The 19,680-nt window shown below is 36.5% G+C and overlaps 1 protein-coding gene across 1 annotated transcript; it reads left to right on the forward strand.

Annotated features, from left to right (window-relative positions):
• The first annotated feature begins 5,378 nt into the window (after positions 1–5,378).
• On the forward strand, positions 5,379–10,330 carry LOC122450935 (glutaredoxin-2, mitochondrial-like). The gene is made up of 2 exons (XM_043483319.1): positions 5,379–5,391; positions 9,939–10,330. The coding sequence occupies exons 1-2, from the start codon at positions 5,379–5,381 to the stop codon at positions 10,328–10,330; spliced, it is 405 nt and encodes a 134-aa protein (XP_043339254.1).
• Positions 10,331–19,680: the final 9,350 nt, after the last annotated feature.

The following is a 19,680-nucleotide window of genomic DNA, read 5'->3' on the forward strand; positions in this document are numbered from 1 at the left end:
ATTTGATGTGAATCAAAAACCTAATTTGTGAAGCATGGAACCTTCCTGAATCTAGGCTGAAAGACCCTGGCAGAGTTACTGTGGTACTGACACTGAGGCTTTGGAGGTACTCAATTTAAGAGGATGGTGTGGGTCTTTAGACTGAGACAAAGTACAATGTGAGCTAGTCCATCAAGACATAACATGACAAGAAAATGCTTCTGACCCTTCCTTGTGCTTGTGCTTAGTCGTTAAGCATGTCCAACTCTTTGAGACCCCCTGGACTGTAGCCCACCAGGCTCCTCTGTCCATGGGGATTCTCCAGGCAATAATACTGGAGTGGATTGCCATGCCCTCCTCCAGTAGATCTTCCCAACCCAGGAATCAAACCGAGGTTTCCTTCTGTCAAACAGTTCAGGTAGATGTACAACTTCCCACTGACCTAGAATATGGATGGAATATTCAGTCTCTCTCTCCTTCTCTTTTGCATGTTACCAATAGCTTTTAATCCTGATTGCATTTTAGAACATCCAAGGAACTTTTCTAATGGTGGAAACTGAAGAGGAATTAATGAGTCTCTTGATGAAAGTGAAAGAGGAGAGTGAAAAACCTGGCTTAAAACTAGGCATTCAAAAAACTAAGATCATGGCATCCAGTCCCATCACTTCATGGCAAACAGAAGGGGAAGATGTGGAAGCAGTGACAGATTTTATTTCCTTGGCATCCAAAATCACTGCAGATGGTGACTGTAGCCATGAAATTAGAAGATGCTTGCTCCTTGGAAGGAAAGCTATGACAAACTTCAACAACATATCAAAAAGCAAAGACATTACTTTGATGACATGGACAGCAACGAGATCAAACCAGTTAATCCTAAAGGAAATCAACCCTGAATACTCGTTGGAAGGACTTATGGTGAAGCTGAAGCTCCAGTACTTTGGCCACCTGATGTGAAGAACCAACTCATTGGAAAAGACCCTAATGCTGGGAAAGATTGAAGGCAAAAGTAGGAGGGATCAAGAGAGGAGATGGTTAGATAGCATCACGGACTCAATGGACATTAATTTGAGCAAACTCAGGGAGACAGTGAAGGACAGGAAGCCTGGTGTGCTGCAGTCCATGGGGTCACCAAGAGTCAGACAGGACTTAGTAACTGAACAAGAAACTTTTAAAAATATTAATGCCTATACTCATCCAGGACAATTGAGTCAGAATCTCCAGATGTGTGACTAAGGCATGGGTATTTGTTAAAGCTCCCCAAGTGACACAGATGAGTGTCCAAACTTGAGAGGATTTTGGAGGTGCTAATCAATAACTTACTCTGTGTAAATAGCAGCTTGAGATATATGAGTATGTTATGTATCTATCAACAATTCCCAGAGTAGATTACAAAAATAATTTGTTCCATAGTAATATTAAACAGCCACGGCCAACTGCTTAGTAATAATGTTGTTTAACTGTTTTGGATATTATTTTGCCTTCTTTCCTTCATATTCCTCTTCATTCTTAACCAAATAAGGGGGAGCATCCCTTATATTCTCCAAAAAACCCCAGCTTGTTTGACAGTGCTAAACTTACATGTACATTTATTTAAAGGGAAATGCCTCTGCATGATGCTAATAAGTGACAAATGGTTGTTGGCATGGGACAACGTTTTTTCCTTCATAGAATACAGTTCTCAACACCCATCTATAGTGTAAACTGCTATCTTCACTCACTGTTAAAATGAAGAGTCCTTTTTTTCTTCCTTCTGTCCACACAGGCTAATAGCTGTTTACACTCACTCAGTTCAAAAGATGAAAATAAAGTAACACAGCAAGAGCCATAAATGATGGCTGCTAATCTTTGTCCTCATGCACAGTCCCACAAATGTTCACTCGAAATATGTTTAAGAACTATTTCCTGAGTCCCATTAGGTGCATAAAAGAAGATCGTATTGAATTCTCTTGGGTTACCCCATAAATTTATACTCTGACTCATTTTGCTTTTGTGGAAAAGCAGATGGTAAGGTGGGGTTAGTTTTGCAAGAGATTTATTAGTGGAAGGAGCATGAGAAAGTAAAGAGAACCTTCAAAATATTGTAGATATTGTACCCACTGAAAGACAGAGGAAAAGAAGGGAGGTAACTTGGCTAGGCATGTACAAGGTATAGTCTTCTGGTCGTAATATTATGCTGTATACAGTTCTATGCTTGTGGATCAGGTATTACATAATCCCCTGGATAGTTGTGCTGGGTGTCTGAAGTAAAGAAAGACAAACTCACATTCATAATAAGTATTTAACTCTATGGGGATGACAGCTAGTCCTTCCAAGGATATGAGACAAGTGTACACATTTTAAAATAGAAATAGAGACATATCAAAGGTTCAGCTTTAGCCATCATTTTCTCCATGTTTATAAAAGGTTCTCTAGCAGTAAATGTTATCCAGGTTTATAAAAGTTTCTGTAGCAGTAAAACCCAACATTCAAAAAACTAAGATCATGGCATCTGGTCCTGTCACTACATGGCAAATAGATGGGGAAACAAGAGAAACAGTGACAGACTTTCTTTTCTTGGGCACCAAAATCACTGCAGATGGTGACTGCAGCCATGAAAATAAAAGACGCTTGCTTCTTGGAAGAAAACCCATGACAAACCTAGCCTGTATATTAAAAAGTAGAGACGTTACCTTACCGACAAAGGTCCATATAGTCAAACCTATGGTTTTTCCAGTAGTCATGTATGGATGTGAGAGTTGGACCATAAAGAAAGCTGAGTGCCGAAGATTTGATGCTTTTGAACTGTGGTGTTGGAGAAGACTATTGAGAGTCCCTTGGACTAAAAGGAGATCCAACCTGTCCATCCTAAAGGAAATCAGTCCTGAATATTCACTGGAAGGACTGATGCTGAAGCTGAAGCTCCAATACTTTGGCCACCTGGTGCAAAGAACTGACTCATTGGAAAAAACTCTAACGAAGGGAAAACTTGAAGGTGGGAGGAAAAGGAGCTGACAGGATGAGATCGTTGGATGGCATCACCAACTCAATGGACATGAGTTTGAGCAAGCTCTGAGAGTTGGTGATGAACAGGGAAGCCTGGCATGCTTCAGTCTGTGGAGTCATAAATAGTAAGATATGACTGAGCAACTGAACTGAACTAAGCAGTAAATGTGCTCCCTTCCCTGAAATTTTGCCAGAGTATTATATCCCACGCCCAGAAAATGTGTTTCTAAGCCAATGGGTCTTGAAATTTATCCAGTCTTAAACTCCAACCACCTTGATCAAATACCATCAATGGATATGCGGATATAGAGAATAGCCTTGTGAACACAGTGGGGGAAGGATGAGGGAATGAATTGAGAGAGTAGAATTAAAGCTTATATATTACCGTATGGAAACAGATAGATAGTAAGAATGTTGTATGATGCAGGGTGCTCAAATCCATTTCTCTGTGACAATGTAGCAGGATGGGATAGGATTGGAGGTGGGAAGGAAGATCAGGAGGTGTGGGACATGTGTATATCTCTGGCTGATTCATGATGATGTATGATGGAAACCAACACATCAATGTAAAGCAATCATCCTCTAATTAAAAATAAATAATTAAAAAAATTCAGTTCCAGGGCTGCTTCCTTGACTCTAGCTAATTTTTGCAATATCTCCAATATGTAATCTATCTCTTTTATCATACATTGTACATCCCTTACACAAATTATGCTGAGATTTAAACTATTTATTAGCTTGTGGGTCAGCAAAAAGAGTATTGGAAGCTACCTTTATGGTGGACAGACTTTTGCAACATCTTGCAAAAGGAGAAGCGATAGCTCTTGGGCAAAATAAATAAATAAAGTGGGATATCTCTTTAAACTCATATGGTTCAGGAGTACACAGAATCATACTTTCAGATATTCTTCTAGAAGTTGCAGCCCCACGTTCAGTTTCAAAGGGGTTCAGATCTGCCTTGGCAGAGTATTCAAAATCTCTTGGTCTCTGCTGGAACATGTCTTTGGTGCAGTGCTCAGCCTTTACTGTGGGAGCTAAGGGCCATTTTATAAATTACAAAAGAAGTCTCTAACTGCTTGTTAATTGCTCTTTGTTTCTCATTATCCCTCCACAAAGAGTCAATACAGATTAGCCGGAACAACAGACAATTCTGCTCTATTTATAGACATGGTTCCCACCAAATCTGACAAATGCCTGAAATCACCTGCATCTTCAAGGATATTTTCCTCCACAAGTTTATTGTCCCAGGTCTTAAACAGGGAAATATATAGTTAGTGAGTGACCATCTTGTATTTGACACTATCTATGCTCTGATACTACTCAATATCAGAAGTACTATACTTTTCACCAGCACAGTGGGGGATGAATCAATCCCCAAAACCTCATTTTCCCATCAGTTTTCTTAAATTATTCTAGCTATCATTAACATAAGTTTGGTTCTCCAGATGACCAAAAGGGATCAGAGATGAAAATGGGATGGAGGGGCATCAGAAAGTGTAAAGAATCTTTAGTTTTTGACATGAATATGAATCTTGTGTAAGAAAAGAGTGATTGGAATGAAGGTTATTGTAGGACAGGTTGCAGATTACAGCACAATTTGAGCAATGCTACAATTGGGTAGCTGAATGCTCTCAAGAAAAAGCTGTGCCTTGGAATAGCCCTGCTTTTCACTGAAATGGGTGCATGTTAATACTTCCTCTGTGTTTAGTTGTGTACTAGGAACAGGACATAGAAGATATAGTCTCAGTACTAGTGCAATGGTGAATCCATAGGGCAGCAACTGGGATCACTGGACAGTATTGTTCCTCAGAGCATAGGATCTGACTGGTCTATTTTCATAACCACTTCTACCTGGTCTCTATATGTAAGTCTAAGTAAATTGTATTCAGATAGGTCCCTGTTACCAAACCCAAGGAAAGAAATTCAAAAGCTGCCAAGTAAATGGACCATAATATTGATTTTTACAGAAGATTTCCATGGAAAATCAACTTCTTGCACTAAGAAGAATCAACACCATTGTCATACACTTGATGAGACTTCTAAGATCACACTTAAAAGAGAGGGCGAGAGAATAATTTCATGTGACATATTGGGCTCAAGGCACTGGTGAAAGTGAGTCACTCAGCCATGTTCAACTCTTTGCAACTCCATGGAATTCTCTAGGCAAGAATACTGGGGTGGGTAGCCATTTTCTTCTCCAGGGGATCTTCCCAACCGAGGGATTGAACCCAGGTCTCCTGATTGCAGGCAGATTCTTTGCCCTCTGAGCCACCAGGGAAGCCCAAGGAACTGATGAGAATGTGAAAAATGTGGAAAATGTCCAAAAGAGTCGGAAAAGTGGAATGCAAGCTGGATAGACAATCTAGGGAAGGAAGGTAAAGTCAATTTCTATCCTCTCATATAGGTGCTTTAGCGGAATGCATAATAGATGTAAGGACCCAGAAAACTGATATAAATATATATTAGTGTGTGCATATGTGTATGGAGGAAATAGTTTAACATCACTAATTTAATCTCATGAACGTCCACAAGTTAAAAGCTGAGATACAGAAAGTACCTTGAAAATTTAAAAATGACACTATAGTTTAAGATTACTTTTCAGTTCATGAATTGTTTATATGTGAAATCCTAAAATAAACTGTGTTTTCAAGATACCCTCAGTTACATCCTTCGATGAGCACAGTTTCAAAGAGAATAGATACAGAAGAATAACCTTTAAAATTCTGATCTTGACAAGAACATTTTGAGTAAACATAGGTAGAACACACCCATTATTTCTGTTTTAAGACAGCAAATTCCCTTTGTAAAACATGTACACACATATATGTTTATCTAGATCTATATATATAGACATGTATGAAATTATTAAATAAGATTTTACATTTGAATAAGAGCATTAATTCATGAAAATCCTACAAAATATATGAATGCAAAGCTCTTCAAAACAGTTTCAGTCTTAGAGCAAATGCAAAAGTCAAAAGTTTCAGGTATATAAATGAAAACAGCCAAGCTAAAAAGAACAAAAAAAAAAAAGGAAAAGAAACTAGTTAAAAATATCTTCTCAAATATTCTAGGGTGCCCCAGGATGAACCATTTAGAAAGCCAAGATCAGAGCAGATCTCTGAATTTAGATCAAGTTTTATCAAAGCCGACTACTTGGTCTGCAAGTGGAACAAAAGACATAGTTTAACAAATGCAGAAATAATGAGGGTTTCAGATTTCTAACCAAGGCTCCAAAAGAGATACTCCAGTCTAAAGTATCAAAGCATGGGAGTTCACAACTGAAACTGTACTATCGCCACACAGAATGTCTGCATAGCATAGGCCAGATCTATAAAAGCAAAAATTTCTGTCACTTCCTCTTTGCATTTTTATAATGAGAAGAAAATGTATGCTAAGCTTAACTTATGAGAAATTTGCAAATTTCAGTCTTTTTCTTGGTTGACCAAAGAAATCTGTTGATTCTATGGAAAATTAAACTCATTACTCTCCAGGAGATTCTCAGCATGCTAAATTTCAAAATACCAGTACCAGTCACCGAAAGATCATATTTAAAGGTTATAAATTTGAAGTTGTGTCTTTGGTGATGGCAATACTTCACAATGAAACATAAAAAAGGTAGATGAATAATAAATATAACTAAATTAATTAATTAAATGCACAGAACTTTTTTTGAAATCTGAAAAGTAACTTCAGTCATGTTCTTGTTAACATTGGCAGAGCACAGGAAATGGAATCAGATCTAGAGCTTCTTAAATTCATATGTTTGATCTTCTATTTGTTAGCTAGGTGACTTAATCCATATAAATCTCAGTTTCTAAATATTAAAGGTGAAAATACTATTATTATGCATCTTGTATTCCTCCTATGAAGTTAAAATGTAATAATATAACTAAACTACAGTGCCTTGCTGGATGCTTAAAAATGTAGTCATTATTATGTTGTTACTAATACCTTGACATTAAATATGTAGCAACTTAAATGTTCAAATAATTATATAATGACTTCTGCATTAAATAAATATGCATTTTAATAATGTATCCATTAAAATGTCTCTTGATTGCTAAAAAGTTTTCTTTTTTAACATTCACAGCAATAGTTGCATAGTATTAATGGGGATAAGAGCTTTTAAGAACATGTATTTTGGATCTGTGAGCCTGAATTTTAAAGAAGCACCACCTATATTTTTATATATTTTGATTTGGAGAAGAGCTTATATAAAGATTTATAGGAATAATTTACATGTAGTGCAATAAGTGGTATTAAATTTTAAATGAAAATCTTTTTTGGATTTTTGTAGTAAAATAAATCTGTTAAGGACAGAATGTTTGTACCCCACCCCTCCGCCATCCCTGCATATTCATATGTTGAATTCCTAAGCTCCAATGTGATGGTATTAAAAAGTGATGTCTTCCCTCATAGCTTAGCTGGTAAAGACTCTGCCTACAATGCAGGAGACCCCAGTTCAATTCCTGGGTTGAGAAGATCCCCTGAAGAAGGGATAGGCTACCCACTCACGTATTCTTGGACTTTCCTGGTGGCTCAGATGATAAAAAAAACTCACCTACAATGTGGGAGACCCGGGTTCAACCCCTGGGTTGGGAAAATCTCCTGTAGGAGGGCATGGCAACCCACTCAAGTATTCTTGCCTGGAGAATCCCCATGGACAGAGGAGCCTGGAAAGCTACAGTCCACAGGATTACAAAGAGTTGGACATGACTGAGTGACTAAGCACAGCCCACAGCATAGTCTTTAGAAAGTAATTAGTTCTGTGTGCAGGCTCAGTCGTGACACTCATGTCAGACTCTTTGCAACCCTATGGACTGTAGCCCACCAGGCTCCTCTGTCCATTGCATTCAAATGGCAAAATATGTTTTCATAATAAATTTAATTTAATATAATGTAGTAAATATCCCTTATTTCCTACTTCATCTATACAATAACATTCAATACTCAATATCGATATTCTTGCTACTTGTCTTTATGTAAGTTTGCTTGCTGATAGTTGTTTAGGAAGAAATTGGTCAGAAAAACTTATATATGTATATATAATTTTCTGTCTGTATCTCTCAAATTTTCATGTGTCTGTGTGTGTGTGTGTGTGTGTGTGTGTGTACATATAACATCTAGGATTTTTAGCTGTATTTATTGAAAGGAACAGTGTTGGTCTAATACATATCCATCTTTGAGTGGGAAACTTTAAAAGAAGAAAATGTTCTGAATTACCAATGAAATTATCCAGTACAGCTCTCAGCAACCATACATGTACATCTACCCAGTGCTGTGAATGAAACACTGAAAAAACCAGCCCCCTGGGATAAAATTATTGAGTCTGAAGAACAGGAAGAGAAAAGATTGAAGACAAGTGAACAGAGTCTAAACAACCTGTAGGACACCATCAATGAACTGATATACACATTGTAGAAGTCACAGAAGGAGAAGAAGAAAAGAAAGAATGCAATATCTGAAAAAAATATGGTTGAAAATTTCCAAAGTTTGATGAAATATTTAATTGCAAATATCTAAGAAACTATATGCATTCCAAGTACGGTGAACTCAGAGACCAATATTAAGACACATTATAATCAAACATTCAAAAGACAAAGAGAGAACCCTGGGAGCCGAAAGAGGAAAGTGAGTCATCACGTACAAAGAATCCTCAATAAAAGTATTAACAGATTTCTTAACACAACCTTTGGAGGCCAGAAGTCAAGGGTCTATATATTTAAACTGATAAAAGAGAAAAATATCTTAACCAAGAATCCTATATCCAATAAAAATGTCCTTCAAAAGTGAGGGTGAAATAAGACATTCTCAGACAACACAAACTGAAAGAGTTATTACCACTAGACCTGCCCTTGAGCTGGACATACTCAAGAAAGTCCTGCAAGGGTGAAATGAAGGGACATAAGGCAACAACACAAAGTCACATAAAGAAATAAAAACAATTCACCAAATGTAAACATGTGGACAACTGTAAAGCCAGCATTTTTGTAACAATGGTTTGAGTCCATTTATTGTTTTCTACAAGATCCAAGAAATGAAAATCTTGTTTAAAATTATTACTCTAAAAGCTAAAACTATTATTACTGTGGTTTTGTTTAAAACACAACTTAAGAGAGTGCTTAGTCGCTCAGTTGTGTCTGACTCTGCAACACCATGGACTGTAGGCTGCCAAGCTCCTCTGACCATGGGGATTCTCCAGGCAAGAATACTGGAGTGGGTTGCCATGCCCTCTTCCAGGGGATCTTCCCAACACAGGGATTGAACCCAGGTCTCCCGCATTGCAGGAGGATTCCTTCCTGTCTGAGCGACCAGGGAAGGAAGCCCTTGAGAGACTACTGTGTTTGAAAGTTTCCTTTAGAGCACATCAGGTATAAAGAGGATGCCCCTGGTGGCTCACATGATAAAGAATCTACCTGCAATACAGGAGATCTGGCTTTGATCCTTGAGTCAGGAAGATCCCCTGGAGAAAGAAATGGCTACTCACTCCAATCTTCTTGCCTGGAGAATTCCATGGACAGACAAGCCTGGTGGACTAAGTCCATGGGGGTCACAAAGAATTGGACACAACTGAGTGTTAACACATACCCCCCCGACACCCCCACACACACACAAGTAGCTGGCTCTGACCAACATGAAACTGACATTCAGTTAGGAGTAGAAAACAGCAACCCACTCTTGTATTTTTGCCTGGAAAATTTCATGAACAGAGAAAGCTGGTGGGCTACAGTTCATAGGGTTGCAAAAAAGTTGGACTCAACTGAACGTGCACAGATGAAGATGATGAATGTATAAAGATGTAACTTTGTGATATCAACAACAAGAAGGTGTGAGGATAGAACTGTAAAAGAGCGTACTTATTGAAACTAAAAGTGAACATTCAAAATAAGGATTGTGTGCTGGTACCATGCAGCTCTGATAAGGAGCTGCTCCTCCAAAGTTTGAGTGGCTCAGTGGACCAGCTTGATTGGCAGTGAGAGTTTCTGCCTCTGCTAAGGGGAATAACACATCATCATCTTTGCCGAACTCAGCAACTGCTCCTGTGACTCAGATCCAAGAAGCAATCTCTGATAATTACGTGATGATTTTCTCAAAAACATTTTGTTCTTACAGTACAATGATAAACATGCTTTTGCAGGACATGAATGTTAATTATAAAGTTGTGGGATTGGACATGCTTGAATATAGAAGCCAGATTCAAGATGTTCTTTACAAAATGACCAGTGAAAGAAGTGTGCTAAAAATATTTGTCAATGGAACTTTTATTGAAAATGCAATAGATACTTATAGGCTTCACAAAGAAGAGAAATTGCTTCTACTATTTCATCAGTGTTATGTTTTAAAAAGTGTGAGGAAAGAATTTTAGTGATAGGTTCTCATAACTTTGCTAGTAAAATGTCTGTTATATAAAAGTATAATGCCTCATAATACACTTTAAGAATTTGTGAGTAATTTACATTTTAAAATTATCTTTATGAAAAACTTGTATAAATAATGGATAAACATCTATGGAAACTAAGCAACCTAAATTAGTGTTGTAACTTTAAGATAATAATCCTCATGGCAACTGTGAGATATAGAATATGTACAAAGGGAAAAGAGAATTAAAATATTCTACTACAAATAATGAGCAAAACTCAAAAGAAAACAGCCATACAGGGAATGAGGAATTAAAAAGTAGCTGTGAAATACGTAGAAAGCAAATAGCAAAATAGCAGTCCCTGATTTTCATCATACTTTAACTGTAAATGGAATATATTCTTTAACCAATAGACAGAGGTTGGCAGAATAGAAAAACACACACGATCTGACTATATGTTGTCTATGAGAGTCACTTCAGATCCAAATACAAACATACCAAAAGTGAAAGAATGGAAAAAGATATCCCATGCAAATAGAAACTTAAAGGGAACATCATGGCTATATTAGCATTAAATAAAATAGACTTTAAATCAGAAAAGTTTAAAAAGACAAAGAATGACATTAAAGTGAAAAGTGAAGTCGCTCAGTCGTATCCGACTCTTTGCGATCCCGTGGATTGTAGCCTACCAGGCTCCTCCGTCCATGGGATTCTCTAGGCAAGAATACTGGAGTGGGTTGCCATTTCCTAATATTATTAAAAAACTGAATACAGTGGAAACAAAAGACAATTATAAACATTTCTTTACACACAACAAGAAACCATCAGAATACAGGAAATAAAATTTGACAGAATTGAAGAACAAATAGCTCTACAGTAATAGTTGAAGACATTAATAACTCACTGGGATTCCCTGGTGGTTCAAATGGTAAAGAATCTGCATACAACGTCGGAGACCTGGGTTTGATCCCTGGGTTGGGAAGATTCCCTGGAAGAGGGCATGGCAACCCTCTCCAGCATTCTTACCTGGAGAATCCCCATGGACAGAGGAGCCTGGCGAGCTATAGTCAGTAGGGTCACAAAGAATCAGACATGACTGAGTGACTAAGCCCAGCACAGCAATAACTCACTATCGACAATAGATAGCAAAACCAGATAGAAAAGAAGTAAAAAATAGAAGACTTAAGCAGCACAATAAATCAACCATATCTAACAGACACATACAGAACACTTTACCTAATGACAAGAATATACGCCTTCTTCTTAGGAGCACATGGGATGTTTTTGGGGACAGAACATATTTTAGGTCATAATGTGAGCCTTAAGAGATTTTAAAAGTTAGCACTCAAACAAAGTAATTCTCCAATCCAATGGGATTGAGTTATAAATCAGTAAGAGGAGGAGAAGTTCAAATTTAACAAAATATGCAAGTTAAACAATATTTTTTAAACAAAAGGATCAAAGAAAAATTCATAAGGGAAATTAAAAAGCACAGATGAATGAAATTAAGCTACACCTAAATGAAACTTATAAGATGAAGCTAAAATAGTACTAAAGGGAAATGTACAGCTATACAGCTTACATTAGAAGAAGTAAGGAAGTTGTCAAATCAGAAAGCTAATTTTAAAATTTAAGGAACTAGAAAAAAGAAAACTAAACCCAAAGCTAGTAGAAGGAAATAAATGATAATGATTAGAGAAGAGATAAATTAAGTAGAATAGAATAACTATAAAAAATTGTCAGTGAAACCAAAAGTTCTTCAAAAAGGTCAGCAAAATTGACAAACCTTTAGCTCTTTAAATAAGAAAAAGAGAAGACTCAAATTACTAAAATCATAAGTAAAAGTGGACATATTACTACCATTTCTACAGAAATAAAAAGAATTGTAAGAGAGTATTATGAACAACTGCATGATGAAAAAATTGGATAAATTATATGAAGAGGACAAATTTCTAGAAATAAAACCTACAAAGACCAAATTATGAAGACACAGGAAATCTGAATAAACCTATAGCTAGGAAGGAGATAGAGTCAGTGTCTGCATGTCACTCAACAAAAAAAATCTCTGGATCTTCCATGGTGACTTCTATCAAACATTTAAAGTGGGACTAATACCTATCCTCAGTTTTTGCCAAAATATTACAGAGAAGAGATCATTTCCTAACTCATTCTATAACCAGAATTACCCTGATACCAAAGACAAATTCAATACAAGGAAAATAAAATTATATACTAATATTTTAAAGAACACTTCTGCCAGTGCAGGAGACATAAGAGACTTGTGTTCAATTCCTGGGTCAGGAAGATCCCCAAGAGGAGACCATGGCAATCTACTCCAGTATTCTTGCCTGGAGAATCCCACAGACAGAGGAGCCTGGTGGATTATAGGCCATGGGATCTCAAAGAGTTGGACACGCTGAGCAACTAACACACACACACACACACACACACACACTTCCTTTATGAATATTGATGCAAAAATCCTCAGTCTAAAAAAAAGTGAAAGTGAAAGGGCTTCTCTGGTGCTCAGATGGTAAAGAATCTGCCTGCAATGTGGGATACCCAGGTTCAATCCCTGGATCAGGAAGATTCCCTGGAGAAGGGAATGGCTACCCACTCCTGTATTCTTGCCTGGAGAATTCCATGGACAGAGGAGCCTGGCAGACTACAAGAAAAAAGAAAATTATATACCCATATTCTTTATGAACATTAATGCAAAAAGCCTCAACAAAATACTATCAAATTGAATTCAACACCACTCATTTTAAAATGATTATACACTATGACCAAGGGGAACTTATTCCTGGAATGCAAGGATGGGGTTCAACATATGAAAATTTATCAATGTAATATAGTACATTAAGAAAATAAAGGGAAAAATCCACATGATTATCTCCATTTGACAAAATTCAACACTTTTTCATGATAAAAGCATTCAATGAACTAGAAATAGAATGGAGTTACCTTAAAATAATAAAAGCCACCAACGAGAATGCACAGCAAACATTATACTCAACAGTAAAAGATGAAAAGTACTTCTTTTAAAATCAAGAAAAATGCAAGGGTGCCCACCTTTAACACTGTACTCAACAAAATCTGGAAGTTCTAACCAGAGTTATTAAAAAAGGAATAGAAGACATCCAAATTGGAAAGGAAGAAGTAAAATTGTTTTTCTTTCTAGATGATATAATCTAATATGTAAAAAACACTAAAGATCATACACACAAACTGTTAGAACTAATAAATGAATTCAGCAAAGTAGCAGGACACAAAATCAGCTGCATTTGTTTACATTACAATGAATAACCTGGAAGGAAATTTTGAATATAATTTTATTAACAATAGCATTAAGAAGAATAAAATATATAGGAATTCCTTTAACCTAGAAGTGAAAAACTTGCTTAATAAGAACAACAAAATGCTTTAAGAAATTTTGAAAGACTTAAATAAGTGGAAATATCTCTTTTTCATGGATGGGAAGATTTAATATTGTCAAGATGTCAATACTACCTAAAATAATCTACAGATTCAGCTCAATTTCTATCAAATACCCAAAGATGTTTTCTTCAGAAATAGGAAAATCCATTCTGAAATTCACATGGCTTATAATAACCATGACAGCCTCAAAAAGGAAGAACAACATTGGAGGATTCCCTCCTAATTTCAAAACTTACTACAGAGCTACAGTAATCAAAATGTGTGGAACTGGCATAAAGGCCAACATACAGGTCAATGGAATAGACTAGATAGTCTAGAACCAAATCCCTACATATATGTGCAGGTGGTTTTTGACAAGAGTTCTAAGACTACTCAAAGGAGAAAGGGTAGTCTTTTCAACAAATAGTGCAGGGAAAATTATATATCAGACCAGTATTTTATTTTTGAATCATTCTAGCCAGATAATTACTCTGTAGGCAACAATTTATTTCTTTCCTGGGCTCTAGAAACAATGTAATAAATTAGCAATTTCCAAAGTTTTCCTTCAGTCAGTCCATTTTAATGTCTGCTCTGGTGCTGTTTACTGCTTTGTTAACATGCCTTCCTGTCTCTGACATCCAATGCTGTACCAAGATTTCCAGAAGGATGACCACTAGGGAAATTTTCATGAATGCTGGGATCCCCTCATTGTTGCGTAAAGAGAGTATACCTTGAACCCCAGAGAGAGGGGGTAGGTAGCTATGAATGGCTCTTTTGGTATTTATGCGTTTAAACATTTCCTATACTCCTGAACCTTTGGATTCATTCTTCTACATTGTACTAGAGAATTCTGCATCCTCAGTTGCATTGAGTGTAGGTTATAATTTGTTCAAGTGCCATTCAAGCAACAGAGTAAGAGTTACATCCACTTGCATCTTATTCAAATCATGAATCAATCACTTATAATTGTATGCATATCAATATAGTCAATCTGATCAAATTATGTTAGTTCCTTCTTTTCTAACACTTACAGAATTGATTCTCACATATATCTCTCAGGTTTCTGTTAGTAATCAAATGTTATGCAATTTTTCATTGAATAAGCTACACTGCATTTGGGGGAATGCTAGACATGCCTCTAACTATGAATCTCAAGTTCATGACAGGGTAGAGGAGATGAGTCCTAAGGGGATTTGGAATAACTAAGACAGGGTAGGCAGGTTTCTTCAGACAGGATAAGTGAAGGATAACTTTCCTGATAAGAGATATTAGTGAATGGGATGTGGGGAAAGGGCACCAAGATATTCAGATTTTTTAAATCCCCTAAGAAGCTCTAATTAAAACACTGAAGATATTGATCTTTCCCAATCAATGCTCCAAACTGCACTGTAATCCCGAAACATACAGGATCAGACTTTGGGTCTATATTTTGAATATTTTAGTCCTTTGGCTAGAAAAGTTAAAAAAAAAATCTTTCAAGGTCGAATGTATATGTCCTCTACTTCCTTGCACATGCCTTAAACAGAGATTACAGGCTTGTATTTTCCATCTTCACTCTATAAACTCTTTAGTGAAGCCAGAAGCAGCTAGCTATAGTTCTCGTTATGGTGATGCTCTATTGCTCCTGCCACTTAGACTATCAAACAGTGCATACAACAAGCACTCACTACACACCAACTGGAACAGACAGGTAACAGTATCGCCACTGCAACACACTGTCAGTATCCTGTTTTCCACTGGCAGTAATTTCATCCCTGTTTTTAAATATAAAAGCATCAAATAATAAATCCCAGAATCCTATCTTTATAATTGGTTTCATGAAACTACTTATGGCAGTAAAATTCTCAGTCTGTATTTGGTGAGGATGATAGTAACCATTCTAGATATTTCAAGTGGAAAAAGATTTAACACAGTAAAACAGATTTTTTTTTTTTTTTTTTTCAAAAAACTGATGAAAAGGCTAGATGTTTTAAGATTCAGGAAAACTGCTGTGGTTCTCAGGTTTGCCACTAACAGGGCGTCATGATGATGCATAAACCAAAAAAAAAAAAAAAAACTCTGGCCACAAAAGACATCTGGCTCCAGATATTAGGCAGAAGATTTTCACAAAAAAATTTTGGAAACTCCAGCAAAAATTTCATGTCTGATAGAGCTCATATTTGTGCTTGCTTTTACTAGAGAAATTATAATAAGACTTCCTTCTTCTGATTCTTCTTTCTCTGATTTCTTTTATTTGTTGATGCTGCTACTCGGTCCCTCTGTCATGTCTGACTCTTTGTGACCCCTTGGATGGCAGCATGCCAGGGTCCTCTGTCCTCCACTATCTCCCAGAGTTTGCTCAAATTCATGTCCATTGAGTTGGTGATGGTATCTAACCATTTCATCCTTTGTCACCCCCTTCTCCTTTTGCCTTCAATCTTTCCCAGCATCAGGGTCTATTCCAATGGGTCACCTCTTCCTATCAGGCAAAAATACTGGAGTGGGTTGCTGTTTTCTTCTCCAGGGGATCTTGTCGAAACTGAGATCAAACTTGTGTCTCTTGCCTTTGCAAGCGGATGCTTTACCACTGAGCCAACTGGGAAGCCCTAAATAAAGTGGGATAATTCATGTCCATGAGAAAATATTATTTTTTCCTTAATGAATCCAAGACAGAATTTTATTATTTTTAATCATAATAGTTGTTGCATAATACTTGCTGTCATTTATCTACACATTATATAAGAATCAAAAAATAAATGAATTAACATGAATATTTGCATCAGCATATTAACCCAGACATATGGTCAACACCTTTTTTTGATTTTTCATCAGTTCTTTTCTTTTATATTGATATTTACAGAAAAAAATCCCTATATGAGACTGACAATATGATATATTTGCCAATGTAAGCTCATGGCAAAATGAAAGACCAAAAGATAACACATAGTAACACTGAATGTGATTTGATTCAACTTTATTAAGTTCAATTAAACATTCAGCTTACATCAGCTTAACAGCAGGCATTGAACATCTGCTACAAGAAATGAAGTTTGTTAGACGCTATAGAAGATACAAATATAAGACACTGTCTACAAAAAAAAAAAAAAAAAATGTTAATTTTAGTGAAACATGGAGGAAAAGAGAGCACACTTTGGGACCTACATCTTAAAGTTCAATTTTGAAACACTAGAATCTTTTAGATTAACATGATGTTACAAAGGCTCATTAATAAATTCAACCAACAGCTGGTCAGGTCTTTAGGAACTTTGAAATCATGCCTTTGATACAGCAAAGAAGTATATAACAACTAAGTCTATACATATAAACATAACATTGCCATTAATCCACCAATTCATTTTATACCAGATTTGTGACAAACAAATTGAGCAGGGACTTTTACACCAGTGTGTACTTATTTTGTGGCTGCTCCCACTGTTTTGGCAAGACTTTCAAATGTTTTCTTGCTCCATCATCTTCCAGCAGGAAAGCCAACAGCTGCGGCCAAGGCAACAATTTTGGCAGTATTAATGCCCAGATGACAACCTCTGGAGTATCTCTCTCTCCAGCAGTAGCAGTGACATCTGGACCACTTTCCACACTTGAGAACATCCTGGCTCAACTCCATACATACAGCTGCTGTGGAGCCATCAGAAATAGGCTCCAAGTAGGGAAACGGCAATTTGAGAGACAATCGTTCTCTGATTAGGACAATATTCACGTTGTGTATCATGAATGCATAATTATTCTGTGTGCTTTGAGAATAGATTTAAGGCTAAAGTTTGTTTGTTTTAAAAAAAAAATAGAAAATTAAATACACTCATGTCTCCAATGCACTGTATTTAATTATGTCTATATATTCCAGTTTTTCATATATCCGTGTACATATACAAACATATCATCATCAGAGTCAACCTTTCAGACAATTTAGCTTTTGAGAGCTTTTGACTCTTATGGGATGTAACAACTTCCTTTATGAATTCCTTTGGTACATGGTGGTGGCGGTTCCAACTGTTACAACCCCAAGGACTGTAGATTACCAGATCCCTCTGTCCATGGGATTCTCTAGGCAAGAATACTGAAGTGGCCATTTTCTTCTCCAGAGGATCTTTCTGACCTAGGGATCAGACCCCTGTCTCCTGCATTGCAGGCAGATTCTTTACTGACTGAGCCACCAGGAAAGCCCCGCTTTGGTGCATAAATATTGTATATTTACTGCTAAACCATACATGGTTTGAGAAAATAACATGTAAAGATGCAAATTACTTAAACACAGCACTACTACTATTGAGGAGATTATAATCCTGCCACTGGAGAAAAATATAAGAAATTCAAAAGAACTGATAAACTAAATAGCATCTCAATGTACTCATTCCTTGAAAGCCTTGAGGTACATCATTTATTTATTTTTAAGTACTTATTTTTCAATATTTATTCATTTACTTGATGTCTTGATTGCAGCACACAGCATCTTTTCTTTATGGCATGCAGGCTTATTTTCCCCAACACATGTGGGATCTTGGTTGCTCCACCAAACCCACGTCCCCTGCATTGGCAGGTGGCTTCTTAGCCAGCGGACAACCAGGGAAGTCCTCGCATCATTTATTCTTAATTATAGCATCAATTACTACTTATCTATCAAGAGTTGTGGAACTTACTACACATGTTTTTATCTTCCTTAATTTTTATAAACATATGAAGTAGATATTCCCATTTCATGGATGAGATAAGTAAAACCCAGAGAAATCAAAGGTCACATAACTCATAAGTGGTGGAGCTAGACTTCAAACCCTCATCTGCTTTCAAAGGTCACTATCTTTACCTCTGTTCCTCCCCTATAGCACCTAGAACATTGTTTGCCAATCATTACACTTTTCTGAAATACATCTTATTATAAAGTTTCGGTTGTGTATAAATACAAAAGCAAGAACTATAGAAAAAGGATTTCCAATTTGATTAGGGTAAACTGTTAAGAAATAATAGAAAAAAATGGGGACAGAACATTTGTCGTTGATAATTTGTCATTAAGAGATAAATAACTGGAAGTTGACAAAGCAGATTAGCAAGCTGATGGGCTTGTCTGCAATCAGAGTGCCAAAGCGATATTTTGATATCACTTTGTAGTGGTATAAAATGTAGTGCTGAGTGAAGCCCTCTGAATTATCTTTATTTGGTAGCAATATTTATTCTAAAGTTTGCAATTCCTGACAACTATTGTTAACAAATCATTTTTTTTCTATTTCTCTAGTTCCAGCAAAATGTGAGTATTCCACTTAATAAGCTCCAATGCAGTCAGATGTGAAGTTGTTTCTCCCTCTACTTTTTCAAGACACTTTTGGTTTAGTCTCAGTTTCTCTAATTATTTCTTAAACAATTAAATTATTTTTTATTGAACTCAGTCACTTAAGAAATCTGAGGGGGAAATTAATGACATAGATTATTGGATAGTTTTTACAACTTCACCCATAGAAAATACTTCTTAATTTCAAAAAAATATTATTTTAAATAAAAGCATTAAATGACCTGGATTTTAAGATGATATCAGATGGTATACTGTTAATTTAAGTCACAAAAGAGAATAGTACATGAAATTAATAAAGATTAAATAATTAGATTAAAAAAAATTAACCAATCCCAATGTATTTAAATTTCATGCTCAGTCGCCAAGTCACATCCAACTCTCTTGCAACCACATGGAGTTTAGCCCACCAGGCTCCTCCATCCATGGGATTTCTCAGGTAAGAATACTGGAGTGGGTTGTCATTTCCTTTTGCAGGGGATCTTCCCAACCCAGGGATCAAACTCACGTCTCCTGCATTGGCAGGAGGATTCTTTACCACTGAGCCACCTAAGACAATTTATAAGCATTTCAGTTCAGTTCAGTCGCTCAGTTGTGTACAACTCTTTGCGACCCCATGAATCGCAGCATGCCAGGCCTCCCTGTCCAACACAAACTCCCGGAG

Source organism: Cervus canadensis, chromosome 12, assembly GCF_019320065.1.
Source record: "Cervus canadensis isolate Bull #8, Minnesota chromosome 12, ASM1932006v1, whole genome shotgun sequence".
Taxonomy (NCBI): Eukaryota; Metazoa; Chordata; class Mammalia; order Artiodactyla; family Cervidae; genus Cervus; species Cervus canadensis.